The sequence below is a fragment of the Nannospalax galili genome, unplaced genomic scaffold (assembly GCF_000622305.1).
Source record: "Nannospalax galili isolate Female #2095 unplaced genomic scaffold, S.galili_v1.0 scaffold27, whole genome shotgun sequence".
In the NCBI taxonomy this organism is placed as follows: Eukaryota; Metazoa; Chordata; class Mammalia; order Rodentia; family Spalacidae; genus Nannospalax; species Nannospalax galili.
The window spans coordinates 2688084-2714331 of NW_008357993.1; the positions used below are offsets into that span (position 1 = coordinate 2688084).

The 26248-nt window shown below is 36.8% G+C and overlaps 1 protein-coding gene across 1 annotated transcript in view; it reads right to left on the minus strand.

Annotated features, from left to right (window-relative positions):
- The window catches only part of Man2a1 (mannosidase alpha class 2A member 1), a 196963-nt gene that overhangs the window by 81810 nt on the left and 88905 nt on the right, over positions 1–26248 (minus strand). The window contains exons 8-12 of the mRNA XM_008856011.2: positions 24514–24691; positions 20158–20351; positions 16752–16934; positions 13831–13945; positions 12356–12426 (exon numbers count right to left, since the gene is read on the minus strand). Coding sequence (XP_008854233.1) covers positions 12356–12426; positions 13831–13945; positions 16752–16934; positions 20158–20351; positions 24514–24691 — 741 coding nt within the window. The remainder of the gene's footprint in view (positions 1–12355; positions 12427–13830; positions 13946–16751; positions 16935–20157; positions 20352–24513; positions 24692–26248) is intronic.

The window sequence follows — 26248 nt, forward strand, 5'->3', positions numbered from 1 at the left end:
AGAATAGTGGAATTTCGAGAGGGATTGCTCGAATCTGTACATTGCTTTTGGCAAGTCAGTCATTTTTACAATGTTAGTTCTTCTAATCCATGGAGCATTGGAGGTCTTTCCATTAACAATTTAGTGTCTGCAATTTCTTTCTTCCATGCTTTAAAGTTTGCATTTCAGAGGTCTTTCAGTTCCTTGGTGAGACTTATTATGAAGTATCTGGAGAGGCAGCAGGTGATTCTGAATAGGATTGTTTCCTAGATTTCTTATTAATCTGCTGCTTAAACTGCTTACTTCATCTTACCTTTTCAAAGAACAAAATCTTTCATTGATTTGTGTTGTTCTTTTCACTTTCATTTCACTAATTTCTGCTATAGTCCTATTTTTTTCTATCTGATATGAACTTTGGCTTAGTGTTATTTAAGGCACTGGATCATAGTGTTAACTTATATGACATCTGGTTTTTAAATGCAGGCATCTGTAACTATAAACTTCTTAGTACTCTTTTCATTTTCATTCAATTCTAGGAATTTTTAAACTTCTTTCCTAATTTCTTCAGTGACCTAGTCATCATTCAATAGAGTCTTGTTCAAGCTCCCATTGGTTTGTGTATGTTCTATAAAGTCTCTTGCTGTTGATGTTGCTTTATTTCATTGTGGTCAGATAGAGGAGAGGAAATTATTTCAGTTTTCCTATATTTGCTAAGACTTGTTTGTGTAATATTATATGACCTACTTTATTAAAAAATTCATGGGCTCATAAGAAGAGTGTGTATTCTGCAGTATTTGGATGTAATATTCCATAAATATGTTAGGTCCATTCGATTTATAATGTCACTTAGCTCCGCTATTTCTCAATGATTTTGTGAGATCAGGATAGTCTGTCAATAGGTAAGAGTGGGAAGACTTCCTTTAAGTATCTCTGAAGAATGAACTTAGTGCCATAATTCCTTTAGCTTTTTCTTACTGTGGAAACTTTGTCTTTCTCCTTCCATTATGACAGTTTTCTGGATGGAGAAGTTTGGGTTGGCAATTATTGTCTTGTAGACCTGGAAATATCACCCTAAGCACTGTCATTTTTCTTCTTTTTTAATAATTTTCTTTGTTGAGGATTTCCTGCAGCAGTATTGTATTTGTATTATTTCTACCCCTCCCAGTCCCTACTCCAATTCCTCCCATATCCACCCCACTCCTCCCCTCTCAATTTCTTGCCCTTCTCTTTGATTACTGCTGTTACATGTCCATACACACATTTATAAAGATACATATATCACGTACTGAGTCCATTTAGTGGTGTTATGGGCTGCCCACTTGGGATTAGATAATCTAGCAGGGATTTAGTCCCTTGAGAGAGTGGATTCTTTTTCTCTCAGCTTCCACTGACTGCCCATGGCTCTTCATTTTGATGTGGGACCTCATGCAATTTCCCCCATCCACATTGGCATGTCAACTGGTGTTGTGACTACGCAGATCTTGTTAGGCTACCACACTGTGGAGGCTGCATGGGTACAGCTTCCCTATCATGTCTGGAATTCATTATCTAGTGGCAGCCTTGTTCCTCTGGCTCTAAGAATCTTTCCACCCCCCTCTTCCACAATGTTCACTGAGGCTTACCTGTAGAATTGCATTGTAGATGTATATACTTAGGTAGTTTGAAAATCCAGGGAAATGTATTATTTCATAAACCCACTGAAAATTATACAGATAATATATATCCAAGTACAAGAAAAATCACAGTGTCAGGCAAAGGAAACCTCTATTACTGTGGCTTTCCACTGAGCTTTTTATTTGACTTACTGAAATTTTCATTTCCAGCTCGCCTTTTTCCAATATTTTTACCTCTTTTCTCCATTTTCAGATCCTGTTAGTTTTCCTTCTCGTTCATCTGTTCATAGTCTCTTGAAACTCATTCAGCAGTTTATTCATGTCCTCTTTGATTTCTTTCAGCATACTTATAATCATTCTTTTGAATTCTCTTTCACTAACTTTACCTAATTTGCTCCTTTAAGCCAGTATTACGGTATTATTGTTTTTTAATTTGTGTGTGTAGAGGGGGTGTGGGAGTGGGTAGGTATGTGCCAGAACACATGAAGGTCTGGGAACAATGTCAGGCATTGGTTCTCATCCTCCACCTTGTTTGGGAGTGGGCTCTTTGTTTCTTCTGCCTCACACATATCCCACACTAGCCAGTCCACAATTCTCTTATTTCTGCCCCATCTCATTACAGGAGCACTGAGATTACAAATACAATGATTATATTCAGTTTTTTTATGCGGGTTACAGGGTCTCACACTCAGGTCATCAGACTTGTACACAAATGTTTTTGCCCACTGAGCCATCTTTATAGCCTGAAATGAGTAATTTTTTGGAGGATCACATAGCCTTCTTTTCCATGTTTCTTGTGCTTTTGTACTGGGTCTTGTACCTCTGGGGTTGTCACTGGTTTGATTTTTTTTTTTAATAATTCAGTTCTTTCAGGGGAAGTGCTTGCAATTATCAACAAAGAACAGGTTGTACTAGGGTGGAAAGATCATTTTAAAACCTCTGCTAGATTGGTGACTGGAGTTAGCAGGCTCAATCCACAGTACTCCTCTGACAACAGAATACTGACTTGCAAAAACAGTGGCTACAAAAAGGCAGGCCCACTATGAAAATACGGGAACAGAGAAGGACAGATCTGCCCTGATAAACTGACACTGGATATTAAAGGAGGAATAAATGCAAAGGGGAGGGAACTGATGGGTACAGAGGCTCAGTATGGTCTCAGGCCTGCTTCTGGTTCTATCTTCCTCTCTCAGTATTCTTTCCCTGGCTCCTCATCAATGTCATACCTCTGGGCAGTCTTTTGTGAGGCTGGGTCATAGATGCTGGTCACATCTCTAATAATGTGTCTTTCAGTGGCTGAGTTGCAAATGCTCATCCTATAGCTGTCAATCCTTTCCAATGCTGGGTGCACCACTTGGTACCTATGCCTGCGTCCATCGGAGATTCTGGTCTGGCTGGATTTCTACCTCAATGAATACTGTTTAAAGTTCTGATGCAAAGTATCACCCCTGTAGTCTACAGGAATTCGGCTGGCCAGGTTTCAGCGCCTGGTTTCATTACATATGCTATGGGTTCCCAGGGTCCCACAGAAACCTGGGTCCATCAAACCACAGACTCAACAGGGGTCTGGTTAAAATGGTCTATCTCTGCTACTCCTGTTTAGTGCCAAGGGGAGAGAATTTATTTTGCATCTCCATCTGCAACAAGCAACTTTTACCTCCTTTCTCCTCCCTCTATACCCATCCCCCCAGTAAAATGTCTCCTCTTATAGCACAGCACACTATGGATTGTCTGAGTCTCTGTATTACGTCATGGCTCTGGTCACTCCCTCCCTCTCTCTAGTTCATGCCATCCCTCTGGGATAAACACTGATTTCTTTCCTGTTCTCCTTTGTAAAGTTTCCTGTTTTACTTTGCTAGAAAAATGGGGACTTTTAGCCATCACCCACCTCTTCTGATAGCTGTTATCTAACTTTGCCTCTTTTTATTTATATTATCCAGAACTTAGCTCTCTTCATCAACAAAGTGAGTCCTCAATTCAGAAAACTTTTCATCAGTTTTATCACGCATATATTCAGAATGCTGTCCTTTAAGCCCATCATCTTCTTTCTCACTGTTTCCATGTATCTTCCTTTCATGTGCATATTAAGCAGCATCTCATGGGCTGTTTTTTTCATGTCATTCACATTGTTTAGAATCCCCACTGAAGATACTGTTATTGTCTACTGAACACTTTTTATTTTTCTCTTTCTTCTCCTTCCCATGTCATCTTTCCAACTTTTATCTTCTATTTGTATATATATTTATATGTGTAAATAAAATTATTTTTCTTGTTGCCATTGCTATTTTCATTTGTCTTTCTAGTTATCTATTTAAATGTGAGGTGTTGAGAACTGAACCCAGGGACCTGAGTTTGCTAAGTTTTCAACTCAGCTACATCTCAGGCCAAGCTTTTCATTTAGCTTTGTATTTTTTTTACATATTTCTTAGAGATCAAGGCTCAAGTTTCAAGAATTCCAAAGAGCTTTTTTCACTTCCTTATGGCCTAAGGAGTAAATCATTTTAAGAAGAAAGTTGCTATTCTGAGTCTTCTTGTCGCCCCCAATTCTGGTCATTTTATAGACCTTTGCTACACATTTCCAGAAACTTCTATGTACTTGTCCTTAAAGTAGACTACCCAGATTCTGTTTGCTAAGGCTACTTTGATCTTTTTTTATTTTCATATTGACTGACGTCCTTCTTTTATCTAGGATAAATCCGATAAATATTTGTGGACAACCTACAGTGTGTCAGATATTCACCAGGGGATTCAAAAGCAAACCATTCTCTGCCTTCAGGGAGCCAACATTTTAGCAAGAGAGATGTATGCCAGGATAAAGTGGAATAACCAGCTAGTTAACTCCATGAGGAACGTAAAGAGGATATAGCAATGGTGAGAAAGGAGCACCAGCAAGCACATATACACAGACCCAGCCTGACTGCATGTTCCCAGAAAACCAGCATCCAAGGCAGCCTGTGCCTGATTAATATTCAATCTTCTACCTCAGCTCAGGTGCTCTGAACAAATGGAGGGGTTCTCTCTTCAGCACAAAGTATCACAGCAATCATCCAGCCTATGCTGCCAACAACTGCAATTTCCTTGAGCAAACCCTTCCCTAGATCATTGATCTACAATCCGTCTCAACTTGTTCCTAACTAGTTTATTTCTGGCAGTTTCAGTTTTCCAATTCATTACAAAATATGTTCAGAGAAAGCACTCTGATCAATGTGATGAAGGGTGGCAAGAGATCTGTCAAATAAAACAGTTAAAGTTGACCTGAAAAAGCAAGCAGGGAATTGTTAAGATAAACATGTACTTTCTCAACCCTTCACTTTAACATAAAACTTACAAATGTGTATCATCTTCTGGTCTACTGGTGTTAGAGCAAAGTCTTTCCTTTGACAATGGGACATCTAATTGGGATGCATTACTTTCTCCATAACAAAACACAAAATAAATCATATGTGGTATTAAGCTTGGATTTTCTACAGTACAGAAAGAATTTAAATATTAAGCAATCAAAGTATAGATTGCATCTATCTATTGTGATTTCTTTCCACATCTTTTACAGTCATTTAGCAAATATTCTTCAGTGACTCAACTTGATGGAATCTTTCCAAAAGAGTTGACTTAATATAAAAAGGGTCTTAACAACTTAATAAAAATTAATCAAGTCATAAGAGAAAAAAACAATGAAAACTTGGTTGAAGAAAAAATAATATGGGTTGGAGGGATGGCTCTGTGGTTAAGACAACTTACTGCTCTTACAGAGGACTAGATTGATTGCCAGCACCCATATTGGAAGGCTCACAATCGCCTTAACCCCAGCTCCCAGGTATCTAGCACCTGAACTCAATATGCAAATACCCCCCACACACAACTAAAAATAATAAAAACAAATCTTAAATGAATAACTTATTTATTGTGATATGAATAACTGACAAATTACTAAGTAACTGATGATCATACAACTCAAAAACTGGAGGAAAAGAAAGACAATCGCCTGCCAAGTACCATGAGCCCAGAAAAGGAATGGAAAGCATCAATGCATCTAACTGGCCAATGAAGTAGAGACCGTTAATAAAGACTTCAGGTAGAGAACGGGAGTACCTATATTCCTAAAAGCCTCAAAAAAGCAACACCCTTCCCATAGAAAAATATCTGTCTACTCTTCTATTTGACAGAGTTCCAAAATTTCAAGGGCATGGGGGTGGGGAGTAAATGCTGTGAAATAGAAAAGGAACGAGTCTCCATCCTTGTTTCTAGAGACTTGTACCTTGTTTTTACTTATAGCTATTGGGCCAGAAGACAATTATGTTTTTCTGTTCAATTTTGTCAACTCTGTAGTTTGTGGGTAGCTTAGACTACAGTGACAATGTTACTGTCAAACCAGGATTTTGGTATTCCTGAGAGTGTTTATCTTTTTCTTTGTTTCCATGAATATCGGAGGGAAGTTGAGAGGTGGTTTCGGGGACTGTGGTCAGTCAGCATGTAAATTGGAAGTGTCAACTTTTTTCCTAATATAATTGGTGTTACTTCATCTAAGCCAATGAAAAGTTGAAACAATATTTTAAGAATTAACACTCATAATTCTTGAATGGTAAAGGTAAGGAAAACATCATGGGACAGGCAGAATCAAAAACTTTACATTTGCCTGAAAATTTAGACAAATAAATGTTAAGGTAAATAAAGTTCCCTTGGACCCTTCTAGTTATTTTTTTAAATACTATATTCCATTTTGTCTTTCAGGTCTACTCTAAAAATATTTCAATAGACAACAGACAGGATGAAATATGTGTCTAGGTAGTCAGAGAACTGGTCAAACTATATCTTGAAAAGGTCAAAATTAACAAAACACAGCACTGTAGAATAGGAACAAACACAGAAATACTTTTAATACAAAATTTATGTTTCAACAGAAAAGCATCTCAGAGAAGAGTTTATGAAGTCATCCCTTAACTCTGATATAAATTAATAACGCACTTGCTACAGTAGTGAGAGACATGTACTAGATTAGTTCAGTTATTACGCTGTTTAGAATCTCTGGTACTATCAGTCAGCAATTCTATCAAAAGAAAGCATACAAAGCAGTTTTTGAAAGAGTACTTAAGTTATTTCCAGAATAAGAGAACCCATGGAAGGCCTCAAGTATCAAATTCTAGTCCACTCATGTTGTCTATTATTGCCTTGAATTCACCTGGGATAAACTTTTAAATGTAGCCCACCATTTTACTTTCTGGCATCACACCCTTACCTTTACTGCTCACCAATGTGAGGGCATTTCCATACAAGCTTTCCACAAGAAGTAAGTAGTACTTACTAATACTTGTCCATCTCCCCACATTCAAGCACCAGACCTGTGTCACAGACTAGAGCTGCCTTGGTTCAAATCATGGAACCTCAGTTTCATCTGTAAACTACAGATACTTCTACCAAATCTATGTTACACTAGATAAAGTTGTCAGACTCTGAGTACGTACTTATTTCTATTTCCCTAGAAATTCCATTAACAAACTTACACTTAACTGGGTAGATATAGCAGATATTTTCTCAAATACATTCTTACTTGGTATACAAATATATCACTGCTAACAAATGAAAGTAGTCACAAGTGCAAATCACTCCTAAAGTAATTTATTCGTAGCACCTTCATTAGAAAGTGCTCTGGAACTCTATCCCCAAGTACTAGATATGAAATAAAAAGAGCCAGACAAGAAGCAGCTATACCAAGGTTCCATATTTCCCAGAGAATGGGGCACATGTCCCATGCATAAGTGGCACCTGAAGCTTAATATTCTCTCCAGTCGATAAGTAGATGTATTCCAATAATCTGGATAATGAATTCTTACATTAAATACAACATCACAGGCACAGAGATGCTTTAAATTAAAGAAATATATGTATTAAATATCACAATGAAATCCATTACATTGTATGCTAAATAAAAAATATTAACAATAAAACAGAAATAAATTCTACTACCAAGGAGCTTACAATCTAGTGGAATTAATATCAAATAGCTATACTATCAGAAATAAGCCACCATCAACTGAGAAGTCATATGTACAAGCTATTTTGGACATGATAAAGATGGAAAATTTGAGGCAGTTTTATAATGGGATGAGATTTTTAGGCATCTTGGAAGGAGGGAGAGGTTTTATAGAAGATAAGTGAGCAGCAATGGCCAGTCGGTCACCTGTGAGTCTCTAAAGGTGACAACTATAGCCCCTTTGTTTTATATGTATGATCCTACATATGGTCTTTGCATCAAGAAATGGAAATAACTTGCCTCTCCTGACTCTTGGCTAACCTAATCTCAGTGACTTTCTTCACTAATGGAAGTAGTGGAAACAACCAGCAGGCTCTCTAAGGCCAGGTCATAAGAAACTTTGCTGTGCCCACCCAGAAAATATTTAAGTTCGTTTGCAGTTCATTCTTAAGGCACTGTCTCTTTTGAACTAGCCACCCTAGCTGCAGAGGCCATGTGTAAACACTGGCAACTGACAGCCATGACTAAACCCTCTGCCAACAGACAGCAGCAACATGCAGCAATGTGAGTGAGTCCCCCAAGACATTTGGCCCTGCCAGGCTTTGAGGAGCTCTAGTCCCAATTCCCAAACTGACTGCGATGGCATGAAAGACCTGAAGCAAGAACTGGCCAGTACTTCTGTAGAACTGTGAGAGACATAACTGACTGCATTTGAGACATTACACTTGGGGTGATTTTTTAGAAAACAGAGTATTAAACTTGACCATCAGTTATACTTTCTTCCACAGGTAATAAAAGTTCTTGGAGACTGCCAAGATAAAAAGTAATCATCTCAGAGCTTTGTTTTTTAGTAGACTCTGCCAATACTTGGATGTGATAAATCAGAACTATAAAGGAAATGGAGGCAAAAGAACAAGAAGCCACTGTAGTCACTCAAGCAGAGCACAGAAAGGCAGCTCAGAGTCAGAGAGAAACAGAAGGCGTTGGATGTCAGCAGGTAGTTTGCTGTGGTCCATAGACCTTACAGCTGAGTAGGATCACTGACTGGTTTTCTCCCTTAGCAGCTTGCATAGAGTCCCCTGATACTACGAGAGCTAGTCTTCAGGGAGGAGGCTTCCAGGTCTGTTCAGCTCAATTGCTCCAAGTCCTGTGTCCAAAGTATGTCAGGTCTTCAGCAATAGGGTCTTACCTCGAAGTTCTGGGAGGCAATCATGTGCTGTGATGATAGCTTGCATTACTTGGGGAGTCTCTTGGACTATCCTGTCCAAAAACTCGAAGGGAGGTCAGGTCAAAATGGGTTCTGGCTTTTCAGAACTAAGAGAACTAAAAAGTCAGAATGGAATCCAAAGGAAAGCCTGTCTGTAGAAAACCAGGACACAAAATAAAAAGTGTGAAAGTGACCAGTCATTCAGCCAGATAACTAAATGGCAATATGGAAGGCCGTCTCTGGAATTAGGCCCTTTTTAATCCTGGTTGATATTCCAAAATCACCTAAACTTAGAAACCACTGACTTCCATATCAAGTTAGACTTTCCTCTCTCGTTTTTGTTTTTGTTGTTGTTGTTTTGTTGTTGTTTTTTTCTTTAGGAAGAAGAAAAGGGAAAAAGGAAGGAGAAGCATGGAGGGAGGAAGGGAAAGACGGAGGGGATTATTTGCCAATAAATACCTTATTGAAAATTAAAAGCATTTACAGGTAAATTTGTAATAGTAGTCTGAATAAATTTATTTCAAACTAAAGTCATTTGCTATGGTTTGAATGATCTTGTATTAGATACTAAACAGTGTTGAAAGGTCAGATCCTTAGGTGACTAGGCAATCAAGGCTTTGCCTTCATGAATGGATTAAGGCTGTTACCAGAGTTATCTTGAAAGCAGTTTCTGATAAAAGAAGGAGGCTCACCACCATCAGGCTCTCTCACACAACACCTCCCACCATGTGGACACTCAGTAAAAAGCCTTCATCTAACACAGCCCCACCCTCACTAGATGCAGCCCATGGCTTTTCAACCTCTAGAGATGTGAGCCACTGAAACTTATGGGCATTACAAATTTGGCCAGTCTAGCATTCTGTGTCAGCATGATACATGAAGTAGAACCTTTCCATTCTCAGGTGTATAGAAGTTATCTTAACATCATTTAGATTTTACACTTAGTGACATTTCAGATTATCCACGCCACAGAAAAACTTTACAAATGGCCAAACCACATGGCCCCCTGCTCTGTGCTATGGCAAAGTTTATCTTGTCTTTCCTGAGGAGACAGAATGTTCAGACCATGCTCTCAGTCTTTCATGCTCATCTGTTCCACATGCTCACCTTGCATCAGCAGTGTCTTCTAAGACCCTAAACTTGCAAGTCTTTCCAATAAGTGTCTTATAAGTCAGTTTCATTGAAAAATTATAAGTATTAAAGAAACAGAAAAATCTTACTAAACTTGAGCATTCTTTAAAACTATTTATCTAACATTTACTCACTGTAATATTTAATTATATTTGCTCTCGATACAAAATGCGCAGCTCCCAAAGCCTTGGTAAACTCAATCAGGCACATGAACAAGTACTGATGTCACCTTCTATAGATTATGTACTACTCTCTGAATACAAACTAAATTATATTAGGTTATAATAACAATTAGCATAATCACATTCATTTACATGTACTATTTAAATTTACGGGTTTACATCAGAACTTCTTGATCTTTTTAATATTATCAACTCCCTAAGGACTCTTTATAAACATTTATTTCCTAATCATACACATAATATTAATACTACACTATACACTATATACTATTAAGATTTTTCGCATGCTTCTAAAGGGTATCTTTCCCACTATGAATGTTTGGTTTATTTACATTAATAATTTGTTACTCAACTAAGAACTGTACTTAATAGTTAAAATAAAGCTAAGCCCTAGAACACCCTAGAAAACGTATATAAGTCTCAGGCACCATACTTCCAAAACCTCCATTTTAAAGACTCAGAGCAGCTATTCATCTTGCAGGACCTGCTAAATACATCTATCAAATCCTCCCACTTTTAAAGGCCACTGTCATTCTTTTATTCTTTGGTCACTTTACTGATAAATCAATAAGATCACTTGTGGCTACCAAGTAAAAACTAAATTTTAAAAACAAAAATAAGTTCTCTTTATGAAGCTCTGAAATACAAAATAGACATAAACATAAAAATAGAATCTGACATTCAGAAGTATCTATCTGACTACAGAAATCAGAGCCTTTACATTTGACAGAAAGTACTGTGAAGATACAGTAAGATGAGAACATTAAGTATGAGCTGTTTAAGAAGCATAAAAAGCAATCATTTACTAGTAGCCTTGAAAGGTCCGTCTGTGCTCATATGGCACTGAACCCCTCAATATTAAAATTCAAACGTGCTTCTCCTTTACTGTTACAGGAATGCTCTGTACTCATTTTTCTTTAGCTTACGTAAGGTTAAATTATCAATGAGCCCGGCTAAGGTTGGGATAGTAAAGGAGGGCATCCACTTTTCCTCTGAGCTGCTACAGCCTCAGGCTGCCTCCCCCCACTACAACATGCACCTAGAGCAGGGAGAGGAAGCAATGGATATCAGTCACAATCATGTTCAGTAAGCACTTAGGATTCTCATAGCCAGCAAAATCAAGGATCATCCTTCACCAAAATATAAAAAAGAAAAAAGATACTGTGAGGATTATACTAAAATCAAATGGCTGACCAATTCCACAGTTTAGGACAGAATCTAGCCTCAAATGCATTCAAATGTTACTTAATTTAAAGCAAAGACTTTACAATCCACATTTTAATGCCATTATCTCTACGTGATATGAACTGGCAATCTGAAAGTTTTTTATGACTTTAGTAATGTTTGTGATAACCTTAGTAACTAAAGAACACTTATTTCTTGTTCTAAGGTATAAGCTACGTAAGCATCTAAATAGAAGAAATTTAGACAAACAAGGATTCGATTTGGATTTGTTTAATCAAAATCTCAAATTTATTAGAATTGCAAATTGTCTAGAATATTATTGGTGCATTTATTTTTAGCAATTATAACAAAGTATACTTAGTTAAAATCATGAATTAACTTTAAAATTATTCTTACACTTTTCAACTTGTAAGAAGTGACACTTTAGTTAAGATTTAAAACTTATAAAAATGTCTGGAATCATGGGTAACAACTGATGGGTACTTGGTCACTAAAAATAGATGCCAGAAGAAATGTCAATAAAAATATAGAGCACTTTGTCATAAATCAGAAACAGCCACCAACTGAATATCCTGGCTTCTGTTTAACAAACAACTTTAACATTTACTTACACACCACTACTGCCAACACAAGGCAGTCTGATCAGCAAAATGATAGTTTTCTAGTATAAATGTTAAAGAAGGAACTGTGATTTGTTAATAATTGTTTCTTCTTTCATAAAAATTCACATTCAGGATATACGAAAATCAGGTAACTTCATGAAAGGTCAAAGAAGAAAGGCTATAATCTAAAAACAGTGTTAAAAAAATGGAATATTTTTATCACAAGCTACATACACATTTACCATCCCATATCTTACATTATGAAAAACATGATCGTAAATGCAGCAATCAATGTGTCAAGCACTGTAATGGCTATTAGCTTTGAATGTGACAGTCTTGGAAGGAAACCTATATCTTCAGAAAAAAATTTAAATTAATTAATAACTGGTTAAATCAGAAACTGCCTTAAAGTATGCACTAAAGATAAGAACTACAAAAAACAAAAACGCAGGATGGTGGTAAAAATTTAGGCGGAGTTATAGATTTACCTTGGTTCTTTTGCACTCAGTTGTATGACATTTTTTTTGGGCAGAGAATCTTGCGAGCTTTGCTTCATAGCCTGTAAAAAGTCATATTTTATTTTTAAAGTTAAGCATCAAAATTAGCTATCTACTACTACCTCACAAGAGTGTTGAAAAGAGCATAATAGGGGAAAAGAATTATCTTTCAAAATATACAGAGCACATCAAAATTCAAAGCAAATAATGAGGCAGGGGCGGGGGGGGTGTCAGGCACAGCATATACCACTGAGGCTAGAGTCCACAATGGCACAACTGGGTTGCTTGCTCCATTTTGGAGGCAAATAAATTCAAGTGCTAGAGACAATTCTTCAAAAACTTTTGCACCCTATTTTTCATATCCTTAAGAAGCACATAGCTCTTCTTGTGGTTTTCACTTTAAATAAAAATTTATAATCATGACTTGATTATATCACTCTATGAAAATACTGAAGTGGAATCTCTAATTCTAGATGTGTAAAGTCAAACTACATATAAAATTCCAAATTTCACCATTCATAAGACACTAATGATAACTAAGTTACAATCAAGCCAAGGCAAGTATCCCATCAAGCCAAGGTTGGTGTCCCATCAAACCAAGGTCAGTGTCCCATCAAGCCAAGGCAGAAATCAAGATGCTATTTTTCAGATAAGTGAACGAGGCCCCACAGATGTTAAGTAACTCTTTCAAGACTCACACAATCTAATGCAGGACCGAGGCTAATAGCCAATTTCCTATTTCCTTAAACCCTGCACTATGGGTTGCATACTCTCAGCCCTGTCCACATGACTCCCTGGACTTATCCTGATGCCAAAAGAACATTCAAATTCAGGCTTAGCGAGAACAGATTAAGGGCTTACACAATTCAAATATCAAGAGGTTTCTAATTAAAGCCAAGCAGAAAAACTAATTATAATGCCCATTGCCTTACAATGTCACCTTAACAATGTTCTAAAAGCCTATCTATTTTACCTACTTTGAAATAAGTTCACTGTGTCATTTTTCATGCAGAGATTTAGTCAGAATGAATTACATACAGAAATCAAATGCAGACAGTTTCAGAAAAGAAGAATATGCAGGCAACATAAAAAGTGATACAAATTCTTTAAATAGTGCATGAAGTAATAATTATATTCTAATATTCCTTAGTATTTTATTTACTGTTTTTATTTTATCTGAATGAGGCTATTGCCTGCATATGTATAAGTGTACCCACGTTATGCAATGCCCATGGAGATCAGAAGGCAGCACTAGATCCTCTGGCATAGGAGTTACTGACAGTTATTAGTTGCCATGTGGGTGCTGGGAACCAAACCTGGGTCCTCTGCAAGAGCAGCCAGTGCTTTTAACTGCTGAGCCATCTTTCCAGCCCTGCTAATATTCTTTTAATTAAGGTTCTCATCCCTTTTCCAGTTTGAGAACAAAAGAATCAAATGATTGTGTGTTTACAGAGAGATCAACTCACCATCTCTAGGAAGCTTTCAGAAGAGTAAGACTGATAATTGTTTTTGTCCTTCAAAATGAGAAGAAGTGCAGCATCTCCAATTATACTATCCAAAAACTTTAGTGACTGGAAGATTCTGCAAAGCAAAATTGTATTGGTCTGAGACCTCAAAAATCTCCACATAGTTCATCTCATGTACACAAAGTAAAACATACGAGGAATCTACAATCAACTAACTCCTTTTTTTTCTAGAACTAAAGACTCAGGGGGAAACAACTAATCAAAAGATGTCAATTTATTTAAACACATTAACTTATTGAAAATATTTATAATTTCTACCAATACTATACCTAATAACAATATCCACAATAATTATCTCAATAGCTATAAGGGCTATTATAAAGCAATTATTTACTTCTTTGTTGTAGAAAAATTTAAAGAATTAAAACAGCAAAAGCAAATATGTTATTATATCTAAGTTAAGAATATTCAGTTCATAGGCATGTCATTCTCCAAGAATTAAAAGTGACACCTGGTCTCATGTTCTTGTTCAACACAATTACAAAGAAGAGTAGATGTTGGAATTTTCTTTATCCTTGTTCCTTTTCTTCATCATTGAAGGTACTAACTACACGAAAATTTTATTTTTATGTCTGAGGAACCAAAGGGAGATTTAAGGACCTACTGATTGACTCTCAGTTCTGGAATATAGCCTCAGTACATAACTATACAAACATTTAGACTGCTGTTGAGAGCATGGCTCTCAGAGTCACCTAGCATAGAATCTGGAAGGCCTAGGTTCCTTCTGGCACTGTGGAGCTGGCATACTGACTGGGTGATCTATAGACTGTTTCACATTACATGAAAATAAGCAGGACAGAACTGATTCTGCCTAGAGTTGCTCTTGCCAGCCATCAAGTACAATCTCTCCCTCACACACTTGTTCTCAGAGACTTTCTTACAGGCACCTGAATGAGCAGCAGTCAATGTGCAAGTACCAGACCATACAACGCACTAGCTGCCTCTCTGTAATTCTCCAACTTATGTTCTGAAATTTCTTCCTTTAAAAAGCCTCTGGAAATTGTTGTTGAATTGTTACTGCTATAATGAAATGCTTCTTCTAATCATGTGGTTATTAAATAAATAATTTTAAAAATGTCTATGCCAATGACTTGATAATTGTTTACGATTTTTCAATTGAAGTGTAAAGCACTGGCAAAGTAAATTTACAAATGTCAACTATAATTTGAGAATAGCTATGTTTTTACTTTTTTTAATCTAACATGCAGTTTTGAATAGGCCTAATGTGTTAAGTTAAAAGCAACAGAAATTTTGTTGAGTGCCTGGTGACAGGCCTCCTGGAAAGGTCATGAGACAAAACTGGGCAAAAACTCAAATGGCCTGTGGTCAGGTATCTTTCCATTGCAGGATGTGGGCTGTGCAGGAGAATAGCTCCACACCCTGCACCCCATCTTTAGGAGCAACACCCTGTCTTTGTCCAAGACTCACTTTGAAAGTCAGTAAGTCAAAGAAGCAAAAGCAAGAAAGGTCAGGTTCTACTTTACTTGCACCAGCACTGCCAGCACTAAGGATCTTTCCACTTAAAGGCTAGTTCGACCTGAGTGCACAGAATACATTCAGGAAAATATATTTCTCCCAAAACTGAGAAGATACTCGAGATACTAACTTGAATATATTTTTTGACTTGAATATATTGAAGACACTAACTTGAATATATTATTTGCTGACTGAAGTCAACAGTGAAGCTTTAAGAGTATTTTTTTCCTTCCTCTTCATTTCTAGAAAATTAGTCAAAATATTATAACTAAAAACTTAGCATTTGCTACAATGAGCAATGTCAGCTGCAGGTCAGTGGTTTAGTATTAATTTTATGTGCTCTGCACACGTTGACTTACAATAGCTATAAAGCAATTCCAGTTTTAAAGTAATAAGAACATAGCATATGATTGATGATTTTAAAATATTAAAAGAATACCATCTTTTGTGCATTTTTTTAATGCTAAGAAGTAGGCCCAAGGGTCTCATGCACAGTATACAAATACTCTTCCTGAGTCCTGCCTCCATATCCATACATACCAACCACAATGGAAAGAAAACCTAAATGAAACTATAGTCTAAAATATAGTGAATCAACAGGAAAGCTCCTTGTCCACTGTAAAAACCCCTCTGCACTGACCCTAATGACGGGTTAGCCAAGCAGTGGCATGATGATATGGCTCTCAATACCACAAAAGGTCATCTTTTCCATCACTGGGAAGTACTGGGTATGAAGCCCTCAGCCTTTCCAAGTCACAGTCTGTACTCACTGTGTCTAATTCTTTGGTATAGAAATAATGGAGCACTTCCTCAATTGTCTGACAGATGCTCAGTGAGGAAGATGCTTTGATCTCAATGCCAACTGCTCTTATCACGCTTATACAACCGTCCTTCCTGGTTATGCCTCTCACCTTGCTTCTTTCTGTCACTGCCCCTCTAAGAATACATCAAGTGTCCAAGAACAGTTAGATATGAAGTAAGACGAAATTAAGCTGCTGCACAACAAAGTAGAATTCTTTATCTCCCCAAGTTTAAAAACAATTTACTAGATGCCAAATCCCTGATAAGGAAGATAACCCCAACTGCCATGCCGTGCTTAGGAGAAACCAGGAAGGAAGAGCTTTATAGCACTGCTTTAACATCTGGGAAGAGCACTGTAGATGAAAGCTGGAGCTGCTAGGATGCTTCGGATTTCCTGAATGCTAAAAATTGGTGACATGTGGCTATAGCAATACACAGAAGGGGTACTATATGAATGTGTTCTGACATACACTATCTGTTTCATCTTGAAGCGTACGCACGTGCACACATACATGCACACACCATCTTAGGACTCAAATTTTAAAAAGATGTTATGTAAAAGTGTTTTTCTATAATTACATTACCTGGTACCATAATCCACAACTACCCAGTCTTTTGAGGTTCCCGTGATAGCATCATGATGCTGAAACAGTCCTAAGTTTCTTCTGGCCTCTGTCAGCGTCGTATAATGCGGTGAAGAGAGAAACTGACTTATCTTGTATTTCTGAGCTTGTTTCAGGGCGAAATAGTAAAGAATTTCAGCAGCCCTAATTGCAAGAAAGAGTCATTAACTTTTATTTCAAATAAACATTTTAGCTTATATAAGTAAGTAAACAGCATCAATGATCATAATTTAAATGATCATTGATTTATTTATTCATTTATTGTTTTGAGACAAGGTCTCACTATGCAGCCTTGGCTGGCCTCGAACTCATAGAGATCCACCTACCTCTGCCTCCCAAGTACTGGGGTCAAAGGTATCTACCACCATGTCCTCTTCATTGATGTTTTTGAAACATAATTTTGAAAAGATACATGATTTCAGTGCAAATTCTTTATACAGAAAGTACCGATTATAAAAATTTCTATAAAACCAAGGTATCTAATGTTTAAAGTTCTCGATCATCATAGCCCACCATGTTTACAATGATCCTGGGGGGAGGGGGTCTTCATTCTACATAATGTTGGAAAGAAGTCAGAGCCTATTAGCAGGATGGTAGTTCTATCTATATGTAACACAACAACAACAATAAAAGCCTTAATACAGAAGTGTGGATTAGACAAATGTGCCTTCCTTTCTGCTCTCTAAGCACAATGCAGACCTGTACCTGGAATTTTACCAAAATACCACTTATTGTGTGTGTACATTTGGAGGAGAGAGAATGAAACATAAGCACACAAGGCTGGGCTGCTATAAAGAGCAGTGGCAGAAAAGGACAGCTAAGAGCAGCTTGGGGACAACAGTTACTTCCAGTTTTAAAGGACAAAATAAAAATGGAACAGTTATGAAAATAACAAAGAGGATGTTATTTTATTGTTTGTTTTCTGCTGTTTAGGTTTTTTTTTTGTTTTATATATTTTAGGTTTTTGTTGTTACTGTTTTACTTTGTTTCGTTTTAGTTTTTGAGACAAGATCTCACATTGTAGCCCACTGCCTCAAACTCATGCCAATCTTCTTGCCTCGGCCTCCTGAGTACGGGCATAAATGACCAGGCCTGGCCTTTTCATGTTTTAAAGTCTAGAATAGCTTTGGGACAAGAACATGGGTTTATGATTTTCACCTTTTTTGTTTTTTCAATCAGAGGATATGCTTCAAGATAGGTTTCTTGAAAATGTTTTTAAAGGAGATGTGGTTTTAATGGTGCAAAAGGCCTAAGAAGGTTCTATATTTACAAACATCTTAAAGAAAATATCTTTAAAATATTCCAATATTCAGGAAAAAGATATATTAGAAATGCTTTTGTAATAAAAACTGATGAATTCAGGCTGGAGAGTTGGGTCAGTGGTTAAGAGCACTGGCTGCTCTTCCAGAAGACCCAGGTTCAATTCCCAGCACCCACATGGTGGCTAGCAACTGTCAGTAACTCCAGGTCCAGGGGAATCTGATGCCCCTCTATGGGCATTGCACAACATGGGTGCACTTTCATACATGCAGGCAATACACTCATACACATAAAATTAAAATAATAAATAAAATATTTTTATAAAAGTGATGCATTCTCTGAATTGTAAAAATAAGTAAAAGAAAGCAAGTAAGTTCCACTTAAGTTTTCCAAAACTCATGCCATGAAAAAGATCAGGTTAGAATTACATATATCAAGGCCATCCTGGTCTACATAGAGTGTTCCAGGCCAGCTGGAGGTACAGGAAGACTTTGTCTCAACAACAACAAAAAAACAAGTGTATTACATTTGTCCATTTACACCCAGGACAAACATTCATTCCTGCTTCTGAAAACAGCAAATAACACCAATACAGACATATCAAATTATTATATTGAAGATTTTGAAATAATTTTTCTTTTCATATATTTTTCTGGTTTTTTAAGGGGGGATACAGAATGTGTGTGTGTGTGTGTGTGTGTGTGTGTGTGTGTGTGTGTATACACGTGCATGCTAGGAATTGAATCCAGGGCCTCAGATATGATAGGCAAGCCCCAAAGCACTGAGCCACACCACCAGACCTATTTCCTTCTTTATACCTTTCTGCTTTTATCCACATTTTACAAATAAAAATGAAATAGTACTTTCAGACAATAATAAGCTTATTTGCAAATAAATTAACATTAAGAAATTCAAAAGTATTATGTACCTTTTGTCTTTTTTGCTGTAAAGCATGATTTTAAAAATATATTCCCATCATAACCACTATGCCTTGAATATGTTCAATAAATTAAGATATTTGCAACTCTTAGCTGATAGAAAATAAACACTTAAAAACAAATTCAGTGCCATGAATTCTTACATTATTTATCACAACCATTTTACCACAGTTTAACAGACAATATCACTTTATGCATCTCTTCATACATGAATACTATTTTATTATAAACATAATAAAATGTATTCTTTCATACCTGAAATATTTATTGTCTAGAAGAAACTAATGAATTTTACAGAAAGTCTTCCTAATATAAAAGAGGCTAGGTAAGATCTAAATTGATTTTAATATCAAGACTCATCTTGAAAGTAAATTTCTCAACTGGGGGGGTCATATGTACAAAGAAAGTCTCAGGACTCTAGGAGTAGTTCAACTTTACAAAACAAGTCGGATTCTGTAGACTTCATTTCTCAGAATTCATTGCAGACAGGACCACATGGTCACGTTCCCAGTTCTCACACAGTGGACAAGATACAAAGCTCTATTGGACCATAACTGAAAGATCTACTTAGTCCTGCTGCTTGGATGCTGTTATGCTTTCTACTGGCATTTCTATCTTCGGAATCAGTTTACTTTTTCAGCCAATCATCTGCCTGCACCATCAGTTCTCATCTCTTTCAAATTTTATTCTTCTAAGCAGAAAAATCATACCTATAGAAAGGTCTTAAATCAGAACTGAAATGAAGCCTCTAAAGTTCTCCCATATATAAAACATACTCATTTCAGCATACACACTTAAAGGCCCACTTTTAGTGCCAAGATGCTTCTCTGACACCTGACCGTGTCTTTATTTAGGCTGCCAGGTTACCTGTCTGGATATGCACATGGCAGTGAAACTATGCATTGATTGACACGGTACACAAATAGTGCAGGTAAGTTAGTACAGAGTACAAACTGGAGAGAATCTAATTGAAAACCTGCTTTTCCAGCAGAATAAAAACCCATGTGATAATCTTACTGTACTACAGAGGCATATTCAGATTGTACCAAAACTTCATAATTACATTAAATACCTGACACTGTATAAATGATGTGCGCAAAACTGTATCAAAAACTATGACAACATAAAAGAGGTGAATAAATACAAGGAGCCATTCAAGGTATGTGTACCTTAAACGAGACTCCATGATCCTATCCATTCGCTTGTAGAAAGGTCTAGATGTGAAGTAGCCGCTCCAGTAATGATCGTCACGGTCAGAGTAAGTGAAAAAGTCTCCACTTAAAACAGGGAACAGGGGCTGGTCATTCTTCTCAGTTGCTTTATCCAATGCATCAAAATAATCTGATAAAGTTCCAAACTGGATCTAGGAAAAATTTTAAGGGTTATACTTTAAACATTCATTTCCAGATTAAAATGTTTACTTTTTACATAGAATGCAGAAGTTAATAAACACTTAGAATGAGTTTCCAGGTTAGAAAGAGGACACAGGTCATATATCACAAGATTCAAAGGCAGGGTAGAAATGCCAGTGGCTCTTTTTGTGATTTGCACTAAGTCCCAAATTTAATTAAGAGAAAAGGTATATACCTAAGTAGTTGGGAGAACCACTTAGATCTGTAAGTATGTAGACATGAAAACTCTTCCCAAATGCTTAAAATGTTCCAGGATCCAGACACAGAGTAATTCAGATGAATGACGATAAGGCAGTAGCAAAAACATCTAAATATATTTATTAAGAAGGATGCTCCAGGTATCTGGAAGCTTTGCTAGTCATAAGGCATTTCATATATCACACCTTGTCCTGATCCCTCAGGCTCCATTTTGAGAAGAGAGAGACTTTAAGAACTGTAGGTCATTTAAAAAGTGGGCTTTTAAGAAGCTTCTACAGTGGTAGGGCTCCATATTTCTATAGGCCTTTAGTGTTATTTGTCCCTCCCCAAACTCCCTCCTCTGTCCTAAATACAATAAAAATATACTATATGGGTTCTCAAAAATTTGCTCTAAATTTGCTATACTGACTGAAGAACACTAAGAACAACAAGAATCACGGGGCTGACTGCTCAAATGAAGTCAGCCATTTCTGAGCAATGATTCAGATTCCTAGTATAGAACTTAATTTTTGAGGCCAAACTGTTCTACTGTTCTGTTAAGAAAATAAGGTACCAGACCTTATAAACAGACAATAAAAGGCATACCTATTAAACATGGAATAGGGAATTTGTTCCTCAATAACAACACACTAACTTTATTATTTCTTCTTTGGGGGGAAGGGGAGAGATTGAGATTACAAGTTATTCTGATTCAATAAAGCAAAGGCATGGGTCTAAATCCTATCTCCATCAGCTGTCATTTAACCCACATGTGGTTTTGAGCATATTATACAATGTCTCCATGATACAGCAAAGCAAGATTCTAAATAAAAGCCTTAGACCCATGACCAGCTAAAACCAGTGTAGGTTATAGCAATTATCTCTCTCTAACAAAGGCGAAATTTCAACTTGAATTGCTTATAACAATGAAACTAGTAAGAAAAAGGGTATTTTTGTAATGTATATATATTTTTAATACTCTATTTCTTTTATTCTATGTGTATAAGTATATTCCCTGCATGTATATAAGTACACAGGTGTCAAGCAACATCCACAGACATCAGAAGAAGGCATCAGAGTCCCTGGAACTAGAGTTACAGACAGTTGTTAGCCTCCATGTGGGTGCTGATAATCAAACGGTGCTTTGAGGGAGATACTCAGCAGGGTGAGCTTTTGAAGGATGAGTTGGGACCCTGGTGCCTTCCCTTCTCTCTGCTTCCTGCCTGCCATGAGATTCAGCATTTCTCCATCCCACTGCCAAGCAGGATGTGCTTTTGCCTCATCTCAAGTCCCACAAAGAAATAGGACCATTACAAGACCTCTGAAATGTGAGCCAAGTTAAATCATTCCTATCTTTAACATGTTCCTCTATGGTATCTGTCACACTGACAAAACACTTACCACATTTATTGAAAAGATAAAAATGCAAGGAAAAACAACTCTGATAATACAAAGTCTGAGAAAACCTGTGGGGCAGGACACATCACAGGAAGCTGACCGCTGGAGTCCTGGTGGAGTTTGCTCCTAGAGGTGAGTATGTGTATGGAAAATGACAGAAAAGTTCTGCCCCATTCACACCCTCATGAATTCATACACGTGAGCAAAAGCTGCCTAGCATTTTCAAGTAATTTCATTTGTTTTATAAAGAAACTGGGAACAATGCAAATGTCCATTAATAGTAGAAATATCTAAATTATGGCATAAACATTAAATAGATACCAGAACACTGGACACCATATAGCACTGAAAAGGAATGAACAGTGTGGATGAGAGTAAGACATCATCTGGAACAAAATGGCCAGACACTGGGAAGTCCACACTTCCTATGAATCTAAAGAACAAGTGACGGGAATACAGACAGAGAGGACTTTGGCTGGAACTGGTAATGAGCTGGAGGTGCTGAGGAGCTGTTCCAGGTGTGATGATGCCCTAACATTTGCTCTGGATGGTGTTTAAATAGGGGGCTTTTAAATTTAAAAAATTCTCTGCATACTTACAGTTAGTTTTCACAATTCTATGTATATGATATTTCATTATTTTTAAACTTGTTTTAAAGGGCATACAAAAGAGAGAAAAGTAAAATGACAAAATTAAGATTTAATTATTCAGACTCAATCAGGAGACCAGACTCCAAATCATTCCCAAAATAAGACGCATTTAGAAGGCTGGGGTGACGGCTCAGTGGCTAAAGACCTGAAGACCTGAGTTTGGATCCCCAGCATCCACAGAAAAAAGCCAGGCAAGTTAGTATGTGCCTGTCATCACACCACACTAAGCAGGTGGAGGCAGGAGCCCTGTAGCTCATGGGTCTGCCAGTCCAGTTGAATTGGTAAGCTGCATGTTCTGTGAGAAACGCTGTCTCAAAAACTAAAGTGGAGAATAACCAATGTCAGATGTCAACATCTGGCCTCCAGAAACATGCACACACACACACACACACACACATGCACACTCAAAATAACTAAGTTAATTAGTTTATTAATAGAAACAAAAAGAATGCATTTAGAAGACACACACAGACACATAGATACAGACATAGACACACACACACACACACACACACACACACACACACACAGCCCTCTGATCAAATGTGCATTGTGGTGTGGTGGCACATTCCTTTAATCCCAGCACTCTGGAGACAGAAGCAGGCAGGCCTCTGTAAGATCAAGGCCAACCTGGTCTACATAGTGAGTTCCAGGCCAGCTGGGGCTACAGGGAACCCTGTCTCAAAAAGACTCCCACCTCCCAAAAATGCATGTATGAGCGTCCCCTTTCAAGATTATACAGATATGGCTTAAACACAGTCCTTTGCTCAAGTTCATAAATGCACAAAATGTAATTGTAAATATTTTTAATAAACTTGATTAAGCTTTCCTACTTGGTATTATATAAGTTTATTTAATGAACCTGAATTCTTACTACATAAACTACATTCCAGTAAGAGATTTTTGGTTTTTTTGTTTTTGTTTTTGTTTTTGTTTTCTACACAATGACAGGACCTCCTTCCTCAGATCGTTGCTGTTTTATAGCCTGATATGTGAATATAATAAGCATGCTGAAAATTTTGCTCTTTGCTCACATAAGGTCTTCCAAGATGCATTAAAAAAAAAAAACTTCAAGAGACTTACTGACCCAATGCAATACATGTCTCATATTTGAAATTTGACTCAAGTAAAACATTTGTTTTATGGATCAGGGAAATTTCAACCTATGCAGATTCTATGTTATTTAATTAATGCTAATTTTTGATGTGATAATTATTCTATGATTACAGCTTAAAGCAAAATCCTTATTGTTTAAAGATGTGTGCTGAACTACTCAGCCTCTGAGATTTGCTCTCAAAGGATCCTTGGAAAGGCATCTGAAATAAAGGTAGCCATGAGTTCATGAGTCCTGTAACAGAACTACAGAAATGAAGAGAAGGCAGCTATTTGTGCTCTTTTCAAAATAGTAGGGTACTTTAGATTTCCCACAAGGTTTAAAAAAAAAAGAAAAAAAGAATCACAGGCAAATGATAAATATTAGAAATCTCACTTAAGAAAAATGCTCGAGTATTCTGTAGACATAAAACGTTTGTAAAATTTATGACATACTCATTTGTAACTGCTGGTCACAACACTACTAAACCACAAGTATGCAACTGCAAGAGATAAACAATAAACCTTGCATGCTGTAAAGAAAACAGGCATCCCAGAAAAGCAAAAACTTAGTAGGTGTCCATTTTTCAATAAAATAAAAGGAAGGCCTCTTTAATCCCCTAGCACTAAATTTTCTCACATAGGGCCAGAAAGGGTCAACTTCAGAAATGGAACTACATGGTAAGATAAAGTTATACTTTTATGTCAGAACGAATGGCACGATCTAGGGATGCAAGAGGAGGACACTGTGGATTGAGGCTCAACTTCAACTACAGTATCATAAATACCTCATTACCTTTACTTTAAGATGAGGTTGAGAATTCAGGTAATTAAACAGCTGTTCATAGTTCTTGCACTGCAAGTCCCATTCTGTGTATTCACTGAACCGGAAATCGTCTCCTAGTGGGGCCAGAAGAACTTTAGTACGGAAAAGTTTTGACTTCTTCCGGTACTGATCCAGTAGCATTTGAGCTCTATGAAAGAAAAAGGGAAAATATAAAAATTATATTAAAGAAAGGCCAACAGAGTAACTCAGTAAAAAAGATGTATAGAAATTAAAAAGTGTATTAAAGAAATTGCTGAGTATTTTTGCAGATTTTAGATAAAATAGATTTTTGAGGCAGATTTCTCACCATCACCCATTACCTATATGAAGATTCTTATTACAAGGAAACCCCACAGTCTTCCAATGGATTATCCTTTGAGAAATCATAACGCGGGTACCAGTGTCATCCTGAACTACCCCTGATATAGCCATTAGACTACATAGCCCATGTTTAAAATCATTTAGTTGAAGAAGATACAAGGTTTCCTCTTCCACATCAACAGTAATTCTTCAGTGCTTTAATAAGCCATTTTCTAATTCAATCAAAAGTTTCAATAACCTGATAAAAACAGAAGGAAGCAAACTTTTTAGTGTTTTATTTATTATTATTTTATGCGTATAAGTGTATTGCCTCTATGTATGTAAGTGCACCCATGTTTTGCAATGTTCACAGAGGTCAGAAGAGGGCATCGGATCCCCTAGAACCGGAGTTACAGACAGTTGTTAGCCACCATGTAGGTGCTGGGAATCAAACTCAGGGCTCTTAACTACTGAATCATCTCTCCAACCCCAAGAAAATAAATTTTGAACATGATCCAAGCTATATAAATCATAATCCATAACATTTCACAAAACAGTGTATCCTCTTGTAGAGGAAGAAAGCCTGCTCACTGCACACCTGCCTTAAAGAGTCCAGTGCAGTCATGGTGTCCCTCTCCGTGCTGATCACCAGCCCATGCTTTGGATCTGAATTAGCTATTTTGGTTTCTACCCTCCCAAGCTCTGACCCATGATCCAAAGGTCAGGTAATACAGCATGCTGATATGAAGTTTCTATGCATCAGATTTAGTATGCTGTAGGAAATTCTTCCAGGAATGCTGAAATGCAGAACCACTGAGAAACTAGGAAGAAAGGCTCATGAAATGAAATTAAGCAGATGAACAGTCATTCAGTGTGTATAAAGCCAAAGCTTATGAAGCTGGTGTTTAAATGACAAGGATTTTTTCTTGTCTAGTATTCCCATTTTCACTTCAAAGATTATCCAAAAGTAAATTCCAATTCACAATATAAAAACTTATAAAAGTATTTCAAAGAACATCAGCGAGAGATACTTTGTATAAAAATAACATTTAATTAAATTTAGAGTCCCATATGGACTTTTTAAAATTTATAGTCTCTGAAATTGCTTTGCAAATACAAAATTTTAACAATTAGTAAGTCGGTAAATAAAATGTAGCCATAGTGATCTTATGTAACATATAGTTTTTAGTTTTCTGAGATTAGCATTTGGCAAAGTATTTAATTTTTATTACCAATTTATTAACATCTCACATCTTCTAAAAATAATTTTAAATCACTACTTAAAATTTAAAAAGCACATGAACAATAAGGGTAACCACATAGAAATAGGAACCACCTCACCCAAAAAGGAGCAAAAAAATCAAATACAACAGATAAAGCATAGACAACGAATGAGCATTCAACT